This window comes from Vanessa tameamea, chromosome 4 (genome assembly GCF_037043105.1).
Source record: "Vanessa tameamea isolate UH-Manoa-2023 chromosome 4, ilVanTame1 primary haplotype, whole genome shotgun sequence".
Taxonomy (NCBI): Eukaryota; Metazoa; Arthropoda; class Insecta; order Lepidoptera; family Nymphalidae; genus Vanessa; species Vanessa tameamea.
Genome location: NC_087312.1, coordinates 1,348,245 through 1,363,584, shown reverse-complemented (window position 1 = coordinate 1,363,584; position 15,340 = coordinate 1,348,245). Strand labels below are relative to the sequence as shown.

General features: G+C 29.6%; 3 protein-coding genes across 4 annotated transcripts in view; 2 read left to right on the top strand and 1 right to left on the bottom strand.

The window, feature by feature from the left end:
• Positions 1-381: 381 nt before the first annotated feature.
• On the bottom strand, positions 382-4,256 carry LOC113396645 (chromobox protein homolog 5-like). The gene is made up of 5 exons (XM_026634665.2): positions 4,003-4,256; positions 3,403-3,522; positions 1,865-2,060; positions 962-1,068; positions 382-756 (listed from the first exon to the last, which is right to left on the bottom strand). The coding sequence occupies exons 1-5, from the start codon at positions 4,096-4,098 to the stop codon at positions 700-702; spliced, it is 576 nt and encodes a 191-aa protein (XP_026490450.1). The 5' UTR covers positions 4,099-4,256; the 3' UTR covers positions 382-699.
• Positions 4,257-5,057: 801 nt separating this feature from the next.
• LOC113396663 (Fanconi anemia group D2 protein) lies at positions 5,058-9,161 on the top strand. Its single transcript, XM_026634702.2, has one exon. The coding sequence runs from the start codon at positions 5,081-5,083 to the stop codon at positions 9,134-9,136; it is 4,056 nt and encodes a 1,351-aa protein (XP_026490487.2). The 5' UTR covers positions 5,058-5,080; the 3' UTR covers positions 9,137-9,161.
• Positions 9,162-10,183: 1,022 nt separating this feature from the next.
• LOC113396655 (uncharacterized) overlaps positions 10,184-15,340 on the top strand; it is an 82,315-nt gene continuing 77,158 nt past the window's right edge. For both annotated transcript variants that reach the window (XM_026634687.2, XM_026634685.2), the window contains exon 1: positions 10,184-10,674. In XM_026634687.2, the coding sequence (XP_026490472.1) occupies positions 10,596-10,674 (79 nt within the window). In that variant the 5' untranslated portion in view covers positions 10,184-10,595. The remainder of the gene's footprint in view (positions 10,675-15,340) is intronic.

Here is a 15,340-nt window from a genome sequence, read left to right as displayed (position 1 = left end):
AAAAAAACTATATTTTTTTTGTCCAGTTAAACATAAGCTTTTGTTACTTCGAGACAACAATATTCACAAGAAATTAAAAAATATTTTTTAATAAACCCTAATAATAATATAAAAGATATTTATACATTAAAATCTAGTGCAAATTGTATCGTCATTTCCACTTACTAAATTTGCATTTATGAAACTCAAAATTTAACTCAAATTATATAATGAAATGTTTGTTTAAATTGTTAATTTTTAATATCGAACCACCTTTTTTAAAATCAATTAATAAAATATTATAATATACAGATAGTGTTTAATTACCGATAATAATTATTACAAGAAAATTATATACAGAATTCTTTATTGATATAAGAAAATGAGAAATTAAAGAGAAACTTCAAGTAGTTCATATTTATTATTAATATAGAATATAACAGATGTTATGGAATTTCATCAAATGAAATATTTTTATATGTTCAGCTAATATACAGTTTGTTACATTATATAAAAACTTAGCTGACATGTCTATTCTTGAACATTCCGACTAGATATTTTAATGGAATAAAGTAATAGATCTTCTGAGAAATTGCTGAGGAAGTATTGTGTCCCATGTAACAACGTAACACATAACATGAAGGAAAGACCTCCACTCTCTTATAAAATCACCACAGACACTGTTTTATCACAATTTTAGTCTCTCGCCAAACAGCACAATCACTCCGACTCGGCAGGGGTGTGCCATGTCAACCTCTCTTCGTAGAATGCAATTACCTGAAACAATTGATACAAAATAATATATTTTAGGTTTGTACAATAAAAAATCACTGTATGAATGATTACAAGTGTAAAAGAAAACAAAACATTATTAATTATGTACAATGCATGTCTCAGTTGCAGCGTAGCATTGTAGAAGGAAGTTAAAAACAAACAATAATCTATTTATTTTACTTCTTTATACATTTCAAAAATCATTTACCTGTTGTGGACACTTAACATTAGCAACTTTAGCCGGTACAAGTTCAGCTTCATCCGAATCTGCCCATTTTATTAAAAACATCAACTCTCCTGTAGCGTCCGATGCTCCTGTAAATATAAGGTACAAATAAATAAGCAATATCTATAGTAGTGTACAGCTCGATTTATAACTGCCATAAAGATGTTTTAGTTGCATACACATACTGTATATAAGAAATACATTGAGTATACATGTCGTTATAATATTATTATTAAATATTCCAGTATCATACACATTATCCAGTGAGGTATACAAGGACATTAAGGAGGATGATAAATAACATGTACAGTACTTAATAGTCATCATCTTTATTCAATAGTGTGAAATCACATGAATAAAGAATTTGCTGTTTTTACAACATGAGTTGTGTAAATTGGTATTGGATTGCTTTTAATGTAGGTTGTCCTTCCTCATCACTACTATTCTATTATTTATTATAAAATAATATATGATAGAAAGTTATTCAATGCATATTCTGCATAAAAATAAATTAATAATTATTATTATTTGTTACTCTAGTTTTTAGAATGAGGACCATGTTGTGAGAAAGGTTTTGAGAATGGATGTGGATGGATATAGAGGTAGGGGACGACCCAAGAAACGATGGATGGATTGTGTGAAAGACGAATTGGTTAGAAAGAATGTTACTTGTGAGATGACGTCCAACAGAGAAGTATGGAAGAAAAAGACATGCTGCGCCGACCCCTAGTAAAATTAGGATAAGGGCAGGAGGATGATGACTCTAATTTTTATAATATTGTATGGAATACTAACTACTGAATTTATTTATTGAAAATTGTTATTGTAGTCACTGTATAATTTTATTTATGTATATATACAATTCTTCAACATAACGGTACATACCTATTATTTTTTCTGCTTTAAGACCCTTCTCGAAACCCGATTTCGCCTTGTCATCTTTCTTTTCCTTCTTTGATTCTTTGTGTTCCTCCAGAGAAGACACACTGGTCCCTCGTCCCTTGCGGCCTGTTGTACTTGTATCGTCACTAGATTCACGCCTCCGTTTTTTGGTGCGCTCTTCAGTTTTTTTCGCTTTTGCCTAAAATATTTTTTGTTTATAATTTTGAAGTCTCTTTAATTTTGCTCGGTCTTATCTTAGATAAGTTTTTAGATGTTAGAGCTGTTTAATGAAATGAAATAAATTGATTATATTTTCCTATGAATGTAAATAATAATCATATAATACTATTAAAAATCCTTTGAAATTACTATACAAGACATTTGATCTACAGAGCAGTTTTCTATAATTTTATAGACAGAAACAATATATAAGCACCACAGCTTTTATTGGCAATACCTCAAATAACTTTTCTATATAACCCCATATTCATCAGGGGCGTTAATTGTAGCCAAATTATTACCAGACAAAAACCTTTCTTTAAAAATATTGAAGAGAATATGTATATTTCCTTTATCATTCTTATATCCTCAAAAGAAAATAATCCTGTCAGCTACAAAGGACAAATAAAATTTAATAGTGAATTAAACCACTAAATGGCTAACGTTTTAAAACTATAACATCTTCAATTTGGTACCGACCCACACACATTGGCCAATCTCATTTAAACAAAAATTTCGCAGCTTAATGTTGAAAATAAATAAAATCAATGTGAAATAAATTATGTTTTCTATGGAGAAAATAAAATTTCAATCACATCATACGAATAAAACTAAATGCTAATATAACTTACTGCAATAAAGTATCGTAATTATTCATCTGATATTTGCAGAAATAGAATATATATCATATAACCATGGCATACACTTAAGAAAAACAATTTATCAGTAAAGAACACAGTCATGTAATGTGATGAGACTCATCAATCAAACTAACAAATAGGTTTGTTAAATATATAACCATTGCAAGATAGTAGAATTAAAAGTCAGCTAAGTGTGACTTACCACCAACCTCTCTTACAAAATTATGATATTTTAATACATACTAAATGACTAGTTCCAAACACATTCCATTAAAGACAAAAATATACTAATGTTGAATCCTTTCAACATCGTAACAGTCATCACAGAACGGCTTCTGCTTTTTCTAATTAAAATATGTTTAATGGAATGCGCCTGTAATGGACCCATAAGTCAAACTCAACAACCAAAAACTGACTTACTACAATAGAAAAAATGTAACACAATACATATTCAGTTAGAAATATTTAATCAAATATTGACACAAATGTCACGCTTAGCAAAGACGATAACCTTAATTATTTCTATGAGTTACCTAGTGGCAATAAAATAAAACTTAAATAAAAAAAAATAGCTAAATCAGTATTCAAATATTGTCTAAAATAAGTCAAATATATTGGTGGAAATAAAATTTAAATTGAAGCTTTTGTGGAATAGTTCTTAATACAAACTTCAAACCTAACCTCTTTTTCCTTCCTGCTGTCTTCAAATGTTTTAATCAATTCCTCGCAGTCCAGATTTTCTTCTGGTTCCCAAGTACTTTCCTCTTCTTTATAACCTTTCCATTTTAGAAGATACTGTACCTATATGAGATACATATTTTTTAGCCAGACATCCTAACTTTGCATTATTATGTTACTTATATTTTATGTAGATATAGTTAACTTGTAACCTAAGTGCTACAGATTGCTATTAATTACTTACTTGAAGATTAAGATTAGTTATTTAGTTCAGAAATTATTGGCTATATGTAATTTTAATTTCGTACACATACATAGTAAAAATTAATAAATAATTTCAATATTTTGAATATTAAATATTTTTTTCCGTGGATATATGTTTATTTAGTTTAAATTCTACTTGGCAGTTATGTCTAATCATATAGTACGACGGTTTTACTTAATTTATTACTTTAAGCTGAACCTGAATAAAACTACTTGTTTGATAAAAAGGTAAAAATACATGTTTAAATATCGTAAAAATTCGCTAACCTCAGAAGCTTGAAATAATAATCTACATAGGAATATTAACTTTATAATAACAAGTAATGATTTATAACCAACCTTTCCCTTCACGGTTCTCTTATTTAAAACCTTTTCAACAACGTACTCTTCTTCACTGGAACCGTCGCTGGTTTCTGTCTTTTTGTCTTTACCCATGTTTTTGTAAATAAAGTAAATAAAATGCTACGCTAAATAAATAAGAAATCAAAGACTAATGTAACCGCTAATATAAGCCACAAAATTCCCAAAATGGCGCGCAGACTATAGCTTGTAAATATGCCAGTATGGCAAGTGGCAACTGGAACTGGCAGACAATAAATGTTACCAGATATAAATAAACCACTAAATAAAGTTATTTAAAAATATATATTATTATTTATGTACGTATTTTGAACAATAATATTATTTTATATGTAAAATTGATTTGCAAATTGTTCTCCTACTAAATTTTATATAACAGTCAATAAAAGTTATTGATTCAAACAGATACAAATTTCTGAAATAAAGTTGAGAGGTACAATTTGGTTAAGGTATGAAAATAATAAGACGGTTTAAATAGCTGGAAGAAGCGTAGTTTTCACTAATCTCGCTGATCACTAAGGCGAGAAGTCGGATTTTATAAAATTATAAGTTAAACTTTAACCTATAAAGTTTAGATAGATGCTTCTATTTTAGATCAGGTACTTATCAGCATTAATACTTAAAAAATATTAACGTTTATAATTGTTTAATATAATTTATTAAATTTAAGTTTTGCGTAAATTTATGTTTAGATAAAGATGTGATAATTAAATGTAAACTATTATAAAAAAAATACATGTCGATTAATTATAGAATTTAAACACCATAGAGTACTTAAAAATAATACGTTGCTTCTGTGTGGTGTGTGTAGTTCAATTTAAAAAAATACAAAAGTCCAAAAAATATTCAAACTATAGAATAAGTTTGACAAAATAAACATATTTGTAATAATTACACCACAAAAAGATTAAATATATGTTTGGAACTGTATTTAATTGAGTATATTATAATTTATAAACGGATAAGTATTACAATAATTAATAAAATTAGTTACGACACGAAAAATATGTATACTCCGTAATTATCTTTTGCCTCGATATTGCAATCGATACTTAAAATGAAGATAAAAAGGACACCTCAGCGAGAAGTTGATGAAAGCTCCAGCAAGAGAGTTAAAAGTATAAACAATAATGATTACTTTGAAACTATTTTAGATGAAAGTGGCTTACAATTACATTCACCGCCAGAAAAGTGTATGACATCACATGAAACAATTTTAATTACTCGAAATTTAAGAAAATCTTTGCAAAAACATAAAGATTATCCGCGGAACGTGTCCGAATTCTTCGAAAACCTAAAACAAAGATGTGATGATCAAACTTATTTAAAACACTATTTATATCCAAACATTGTTCGAATAGCCGGCGAAGGTTCTAGTGAATCCTATTTGAATGACAGTCTAATTAAAATCTTATTAAATATTCCTGTTCTACAAAACAAATTGATAGATTACATTTTTGAAAAAGCCATTGATTTAGCTGCTGATTCTAAATGTGGACCATGGATACAAGCAATATTGAAATGTTTTTCTAATCTAGATAATGTAGTTGACAGCGATAAGATTGCTATAAATCTTATAAATCTCTTAGATGTAACTTCAGAAAAAATGGTTCGCTTGGAAATTATAACTGCTATTCCTGATATAATAGGAGATCAGGCACACGAGAATATAGCAACAGAGATGAGTCGGATATTGAGCGAGGATCATGACCTTGTACCTGCTATTTTAGATTGTCTATCTTATCTATGTTTATCTGATGAGCAATACCAACAATTACAAAAGAAAACATTAAATATTTTAATGGCATTACCTAAATGTAATCACTTTCCGAATTTTGTTAAATTCCTTCTAATGGCTGGACGAACTGTTGACAGTGCATATTATGAAGCTGTGCTTGGTCTTAGGAATGCACTTGGTTGGCCAACGTCAATCGCAAAACCACAAGACATTGCTTCTAGTCAGATTTTAACAGTTTCTGCCATAAGGACTTCTGTTGTATCATCAAAAGTTATTGCAAATGCTTGGTTGAAAGTTATTACAAATTGTCAACTCAGCGCTGACCATAAACCAATTGATTTTATAATAATTCTGATTTTGTATTCTACAACTGAAGAAAAGCAAAAGCAGGTAGAAAGTGTGATTAAAAAACAAGTTAAATTAAATATTTTAAATGAAGAATTGTTAGCTGATGCTTTTGCGATGTTTAAACCAATATTAAGAGATTATCTAAAAACACTTATAAGTTTAACAAATTCTCTTTTGAAATGTAGAGGTGATGTTGAAGTTCAGCATTTTGCTTCACATATTTATACTTTAATGTTTTCTAAACTTGATGATTGCTGCCAAAGTGTAGTGGCAGAACTATTGCAACTAGGATTAGATAGTAAACAATGTGTTATGAACATACTAACAATACTAAATAATGTTGCAGTTAAAGATATGTCATTGTTAAAACCTCAAAGTGTTCAAATGTTGACTCTACTCGATAGAATGGATGACATGACTTTATCAGAAATACGAGCTGTTATGAATTTAGTCTGTGGTCTTGCATACAGTTATGAAAATTCAGTCATTAGGGATGACATACATATGATTGTCAGAAAAGAATTAGGAAGTTCAAACCCAGTAGTGAAGATCCAAGGTATTCTGGCTGGAGTACATGCTGTAAAATACCTAATGGCTTCAACCGATGAAGAAGTTTCTATAGAATCTGTTGAAGATGTTAGTTATGGAACCATTAACCATCTACCAGAGGGTGATCTCCGAGAGGCAGCACAGATTATAGAATTAATCAGTCGCAGTACAAGACAGTTTCCTGACATGATAGCATTTTTTTATGATGAATTGTATAAAATAGTGCAATCAGTAGATTATATTAATTCACATTTTCTCAATTGGATTACTGAAGCTGTGACTAATGATTTACAACAGAATTTTATCATTGATAGCTTGGAATGTGATACATATGAGGAGTTGAAACTGAACATGCAATATTGTCTCAATTCAGATAGTGAAATGGATAATGTTATAGCCATTAACATTGGTGGATTGACACTAAATACAAGAAAAGATATCAGCATTTTAATTTTGTCTCCACTTTTCCAACTCGTCCAAGCTCTACATACAAAAAAGCATGATGGAAATTTGTCAAGTATAGATGCATTGTTGGGATGTCCTGTTATTATGCCAATTTTTGATATTGATTTAATTGAGAATATGAGTAATACAGCAATCACACATGTTTTAGATTGTCAAGTACATTGTGTTAATTGGTTTCGAGAATTGTTGAATGCATTTGCTTCTCAAAATGATCCAGCTTTGAAACCAAAGATTTTAAACAGAGTATTAAATATACAAAAGCTAGAAAAAACAATAGATGAAATTTTGTTGCAAAGTAATTTAGTATATAAGCCACCAATATCTACTTTCAATCTAAATAATAGTAAGATTCATGCTTATGAGAAAAAAAACATGAAAGTGCAAAATACTAAATCAAAAATACAAAAAAAAACACAAGATGTTTCAGTTCTTACAGAGACTTTAAAAAGTCAAGCAAGTGTACGAAATAATAGTGCTGTAAAAAGCAAAACCACTAAGCAAGTCCAAAGCATACCATTTAGATCATTGAACTTGACATTACTGAATCTTCTGAAATGTGAATTGACTGATGATAAGAACGCTGAAAAGAAATTAACAATAGAAGTTTTTATATTTCTATTAAAATACATAAACTGTCATTTAGAAAACATTTTAGTTTCAAAAATTAAAAGAAACACATTTCTTACCAAAAAAGATGACACAGAAGCTTATAATCATAAAAAAGCGGAAGAGTGTGCCCAGCTTGTCAATGAAATGCTGCCAAAACTTGTGGATCACATGAAGTTCATTACAACATATTTAGATGGAAATTATTTTATTGACCATGAACAAGATGATAACGACCTTTTATATGATAGTGATATGCTAGGCTATCTATATGGCCTTGAGCACATATTGAACATTTGTACAACATATTTTAAATGGATTGGTTTTAAAAGCCAACATAAAAGTTTGTTGAAGACTTCTTTACGTACTATTGCACACAGCTTAGATGGAGAAAGCTCAACTTATGTTCAAGATTTAGTATTATCTGTTGCTAAATATTTACAGAGACATGAGAAATACTGCATTCAGCTTACCACAGCTGTATCATTGTTTGAGTACTTCAAAGCAATTCAGGAATATTCTTCAAGTCCTATGATAACGCAAATCATTAAAGAGCTGGCAAAGAAATTCCTTTCTAATCAGTGGAAAACACCTGACGGTGTTGCTGAAAAGGGACTATTTCTTAATCAGTGTGTTGATAATTTTGCTAGAGTCTATTTTACAAATAATCAAATTTTAGAATTGAAAAATATAACACTTTTATTAGTCAATGATGTACAGGAGATGACAAAAACACGTAACAGTACATTAAATTCATTTCAAAGTGTTAATAAGGCCAATTTTCCCATAATATATAGAAATTTAGGTGGTGCACTTTTTCTAGCAACCAAAACGCAGTTAAATAAAAGGTTGACTAATTGTGAACATTTAGATTTATGGAAAAATGTGGGATTAATTTTGAAGTGTAAGTTAGAAATTGCTAAAACACTTGACAGCAGAAACAATTTAGTTGCCTTTTTTAAGAAAACTCTTCCAATTATAAAGCTATTTATTTCCCATGGAATACCTATAATGGAGTTAGAATTCAAAAATAAAACACAGGAAATACTTGAATTATTGAAAACTTTACAACAAATCACAAGATTCCTGCAGTCATTGTGTTGCCATTCTAGATTGAAAAAAGATACTGCATTGATTAATAAGGTGCCATATGTAAGGCAACTGCTGGAAACTCTTTTATATAAAGTTAAAGCTATGTTGACTGCAAATAACTGTTCTGAAGCATTTTGGATGGGAAATCTTAAAAATAAGAATATTCATGGAGAAATTATTTCCACCCAGGATAATGAAGAAAATAATGGATCAGGGGATGATTGCGATGAACAACTACCAGATGATGATGATAGTGATGCTACAGATGATGAAATGCTTAATCCTGATTCAAGGAGTCTTAGTGACATAGTTTAATTTTTTTGATTTACATATAAAAATAATATTGTTATGGTATTAACAGTTCAAATTAAATGTCTTTGATCAAAGATATTATTTTATTTTATTCATAAAATCTAGTATTTTAATTTTTAATGAAAGTCAAAGATTCTATAGAATACATATAATTTATATATTGTTTTCCTTAATCTTCATTTAATAATTCATCTCGTGCTCAGCGATTGAAATCATTGGAAAGAAACATGGAAATCTCATAAAATGGCCTCCCATTAGAATTATAAGATAGGTTTAGGATGTTTACAGGCTGTTATTATCGAAAAACTTTATTTTTTTGTGCCTATAATAACTTATAAAAAAAATAGTAGTCGAAGATTTCGAGATCTCTTCTTAACATTTCGATATTACTAATCATTTTATAAATTACCTGTAATGGTAAATAATCTAATTATAAAATTAACTAAAATTAAAATGAAGCAGTATACACTGCAGCTACAATTTTGGCTATATAATAATTTAACTGTATTATATGGAATGGGAACGAGCAGCTAGTATGTCATAATTTGTGAGCATACATTAAACATAAATAAAATAATTTCAACGATTTAACATGTACATACCAATTTATTACCTAAAACATTGTCATTCAGCCATACATCAGTTTTAGTCATAAATAGTATTCTATCTCATAATTGTTTATCACAAATGCGCTTGTTTAAATAAATCTTACAACTTCAAGCCAATAGTTAAATTGGATTAAAAATAATTATATCAAGACGAAGTCACGAAATCCAAAACCAGTAGCAACATTTCTTGTTTACAAGTTAACCAACATTACGGATTTGAAAGAATTAGTTAAAATTTCTAAAATCCGTTTATCGATTTGGATAAATATTCACATATTCAGAGTAATATGAGTTTTGAAGACTAAAATATAGTAAGTGTTAAAATATCATGCCGAATTATTAATAAATTAAAGAATTAACAATCCTAGTGATAGCTCACTTCACTCTTGTTTTATTCTCTATTGACTTTGTTGTCAAAACAACTGTCATTCGCAATTTGTAGCAGCTTCAGTATGTTGACGGACTGATTACGATAGTAGATACAGTTCGTACTACGTACTAAGCAGTATCTTGCACTGAGGTAACACGTGAATCGTACTCGGAAACACATATTTTCTTTTAATATCGTCAATTTCAGTAAAAATATACAACAAAAATAAGTTTATGTGATTAGTGATAGTTAAGTGGACTGCGTAAAAGCTGTTGTAAAGAATTAAATTACTAAAAGACTCTAAGATAACAAGGTTTTGTGTTGGTTTGAGTGGTTTCAATTTGACTTTGACGTCACGAGAGAGAACCAATCGGTTGGCGCCAAAGATTATGTAGTAAATGCGTGTTTATAATTTTACAAACATCAGACAACTGTTGCTAAGAACCAATCTTGAATGGGGACCACGTGAGTGAATGTCCGAACTATGCTTTTAAAATGTACTGCCGATGGGAGGCGCATCAAAGTCAACGGGGCACCGATCAGTCAAGGGAATGTGGCGAGAGGTAAGGCTGATATAAATATAATAATTATCTATATAACGTAGTCATAAAAAATATATCTAAACACGACCCTGTAAACTGAGTAGCTGAACGACAAAAACCGCACTGAAATCAGTTCAGCTGTTTTTTACAATATAACATTCTCCCCTAGACACATTTTAATTATTATTATAGTGTTAGATAAAATGATTAAATATCTTGAATGTTTATTATACTTCTTCGTTCGTTATCACTTAACAACATCTATAAACTCGTAACTTAATTTTCTTAATTAAATACTTATTTAAAATTGTAAGTATATGATATTTTCTTACAATTAATGAAAATTAGATTACATATCACATTTATTGCTCGTTGAATATTCATTGTAATGTTAAGTTGTTTTAAAACGTTGCATTTAATGTAAATAGCATAGAGTTGAGAAGTTTAAATCGTTGCTTGTTATATCACTTCTAAGTATGTTATTATTCACCGCTTTGAAGACGTATTATGCAAGTATTTGTATTAATATAACGAGTAGGTACCTATAGCTCTTGGTATATCGTAAAATTCTTTCATAATTTCAAAAAGATTTTTTTAATAATAGTAGTGTATATAAAAGTCATCACTATTTTTATAGTGTTTGTAACGGGGGCATTATTTTAAAAAATAAGTATGCGTGACAGTTGTTCGAGTCTGAGTAGCAAACCGACAGTATCGAGTTCCGTATTTTATTTCTCTACAATTGTACATACAATAAGATATAAGTGTATTCACAAATGTCAATATATTATCATATAAACGCTAAAGAGTACTTTTAATACATTTAATTGGAATGACTTTAAAATGATAAGCAATAAATCGATAATGAATTATTGAAAAATAATTATTAATTATTGACGCGAAGCATTGCCCTTAGCCTTCGATTCGATTAAAAAAAGTGAACAAATTTAATCGAACTGTATGATTTACTATACCGAGGTGATTTATCACGGTTACCCAAAGTTTTAGTCATTGTTAATTTTAAGATCATATTGATTAGACTAGTACCTATAATCTTACGTATTACTTATATCATTAATTTAGGTCGAGTAATATTGAAATATACTGGTAAATACACTTGCCGACAAAAAATATTATACCCAGTATTCGCAATGCAAGTTTTGAATTGTTCACATTTATATCTAATTTAAATAAGATTTGTCAACTCATACGTCTGATTAGATGCCGAAAATTCATATCACGTTTGCTAAAAAACATATCACACTATAATAGTAATTAATTTTTAAAAAACTTCAGATGAATAAACTGCGCGAATCGACATTGAAACAACATATGGCAACACTAAAATAACTGAAGCTAAGAAAAATCCAAGAAGCGTTTTAAAAGTTACACAGAAAACCGAAAACCTTGAAAAACTAATTGCATACGTTGATCAGATTGGTTATTTAAATGTAAAATAAATCGAACAAAATGTACTCGGTCATTTTTATTTTTCATAAAATTGTACCATAAAATAACGAAAAGATAACTGGAATAAGTCATAAATACAAAAGGTCACTTCTTTACTTTTGTCTTCCTTTCATAACTGCAAGACCTTGAGACGGAGCGTGAAATATTAAATGGTAGCATTTAATGGTACCCCTAGCTTACTCTGTAACATCGTCGTCTGTGGTAATATTTGTTTCATGGTACGGCTTTGTACAAGCCCGTCTATACTACTCATTCTTGACGTAATCTACCGTCAAACAGTCGTAACTGGTATTGTTGCGTTCCGGCTATGGCGAGTGAGCTAGTATAGTTATAGGCCGGCTCGCTGTAGTTACATGCCGGCTCGCTGTAGTTACAGGCACGAGAGACATCACATCCTAGTTCCCCAGGTCGGTGGCACATTGAGTATCAGGGATGGTTACAATCCTCAGCAGCAAATCAATTAGCAGGGGACCCATTTGCTATTCTGCTTACCTAAGCTTTTGCACAAGAATTCACAAAGAACACATTGTCGTCCTGAGATTTAACCTAGTCAAACTGATTTTATGCCCTTTCACAGACCATATAATATTAGTTTAATCCACGATTGTATATATATAATATCATATTACTTTTTTTTCATGAGATGCAAGATATTGAAAAATATATTATGTATCTTAATGCTTGGATATATGTAAAATTGGATTTCCAATCAACTGTGAACCATCTAGGTGTCTTAAATTTGGAAGATAAAATGGAAAACCTTCATTTTGCTACTGATCGGAAAAAAAGAGCCTTGAGTACAGAAGATATTCGATGTTGACGCAAACTATTGACAAATTAAAAGACATTTGCTTAAAATTTGCTAAAATCTAAAGCACTCATATAAAAACATATGAGTGCTGAAACATTTATAATATACTAGCTATCCGTCCCGAAAAATATATAACTTATAGATTGAAGAACAAACGTAAAAGGAAAAAAATATTCGCATAGTATGCATGTATCATGCACATAAACCTTCCTTTTCGATCACTCTACACATCGATGAATACCACGATACAATTCGTTGCGTAGTTAAAAAGATCTAAACGTATATATATACGGCGAGAAGCGACTTTGTTTTATACTATGTAGACATCAACCATTACTAACAGTAGTAAGCGGTTGGAGTCTAAAATTATTCCTTGCCTCCTGTAATTAAACTGACCTATCCTTATTTTAAACTGGAACAAAATGCAAAATATTAAGGTAGCCAATCGGTAATTTTCAAATGAATAACATTAAGATTTTAAGATTATTTGAATGTGACTTATGTATGTGTTTATTGGTGTGCAATAAAGAGTACTTTGTTTTGATTTGATATAAGATATTTAATACAACGGTAGTCTTTAGTTTTATTATTTTTGTACGCGCTGGTTTCCATTACCGTGAGTATAAAGAATTGAAAGAAAGAAAAACATTGCGCCCAAAAGAGAAAAGTTAAATATATATAAACTCATTCGAGTTAGAGTACAACGGCAACCGTATTACTTCAAACAATATCTTACAGCCAACCTATGACATTCAATAAATATAAGTATGGAATCGGTAGTATCTAAAATTAAATAAACAACTTTAGATTGCATCGTATTCAACACATCTTGAAATTGTACTGTAAAGGGGCATCTGAAAATAAAACGATAGTGTCCTTTGGGAAATCAATCACCTTGAAGAAACGGATTGGAACCTTAGTCGGCAAACAAGTGTCGGTATCTAGTAATGCCCTCTAGGTGGTCACATTTAATGGATCCTACAATCCAAACGAATGTAAAGTAGATACATTGCCGATGTAGAACGCTTGTATCCATAACGTGCGTAACAAATATATTTTATTAATAAAAAAATGTATTTTTTTGAAGACATAACTTTGGGAACTCTTTGATGTATTAAAATTTTAAAAAGTATTAATCGCCAAAAATGATGTTAACCACAACAACAATTTAATATTTTTCAAAAGTTAAAATCAAATTAAACTATTGAACATAAATTTTTTTCGAGTCATAGGTTCACAAAGTAGGTGCGTTAGTTTGATAATAATAAATACGAACTTTGCCCCGTTCCACATAACTAAAACCAACAAACAGATTAATTATAAAATAAGAGATAGACTGACTTATATCTGAAAATATCCAAAGACTTATTTATTTGTACGGCCAGTTTATATCAGTCAATATTATTGCTTTTAGATCAAAGAAGCGTCCTTAGTCGCACTCCAAGTTCCGGCTCTTATTGGCAAACAGGTTTATGCCTACATATTGACATATCCATAGATGAAATAGAAGATTGCTTAACTGTACATTAAAAAAAAAACTTTGAAATTCAAATTGTTGAAACATCAATTGGCCAGTATTAAATTTCATAGGCCAATATTAAGCCAGCAAGATTAAAATATACAATTTAATATTTCCTCTTTTGTTTATATTTGATGACTTGTATCTTTGTTAATTATATGCTAGTGTCATATAAAACAATGCGCCTGCATTTTTAAATTAAAATAATTATGTATCTGCCAAAATATTAAACTCGTTAACATAAGTACGATAAAAAAGTTATGTCCTGATTTTTTCAGTAAATTCGTGCAATCAAAAAACGTACAACCATCACAGGCTACGAAATATGGGATTTAAAATCGATCTCTTGATAAAATTTTAAAGTTTTCGATGTAATGGCGATTAAAGTGGCTATATGACTATTTTAGTGATTGGTAGTCACTAAAATCAAATAGTATTTTACAAAAATTAAAATATTTCTTAAAAAATATTGAATATATCTTGCTTATTTATCTTACCTTATACTTTCTTGTATATTTAACGTCTAACCGATTTCATATGCCTTCGAAAAACAACAATGAGATGATATGAAGAAGCAGTCCTTGTGATTTTGTGATTTATATTCTGTTAATAACATAGATAATCTAGAATACCTCTCTATTTCTGGCATCAGAGGGCGCCGTACGTACTTTGCCGCCAATTTAACTGTCAATCGTCATTGTTGTCTTCATCATCAACAACCTCCTTGTGTCGTTGCTGTGTTTTCTTCAATATATAGTATCTGTTTTTATTTTTTGTAATGCAAAACAGTTACATTATTTTAAAAAAAATCTTCATTCGACTGAACTAATTATCAGTAATCACCAAAATAACAAATAAATATTAAACCATCCACTATTTTGTTACGA

Coding starts and splice junctions, on each gene's coding strand:
- LOC113396645 (XM_026634665.2), bottom strand. CDS start 4,098: ATGGGTAAAGACAAAAAGACAGAAACCAGCGACGGTTCCAGTGAAGAA. Junction 2,061..3,402: donor ACAGCAGGAAGGAAAAAGAG/GTTAGGTTTGAA, acceptor AAAATATTTTAG/GCAAAAGCGAAAAAAACTGA. Junction 1,069..1,864: donor TAAAGCAGAAAAAATAATAG/GTATGTACCGTT, acceptor TTATATTTACAG/GAGCATCGGACGCTACAGGA.
- LOC113396663 (XM_026634702.2), top strand. CDS start 5,081: ATGAAGATAAAAAGGACACCTCAGCGAGAAGTTGATGAAAGCTCCAGC.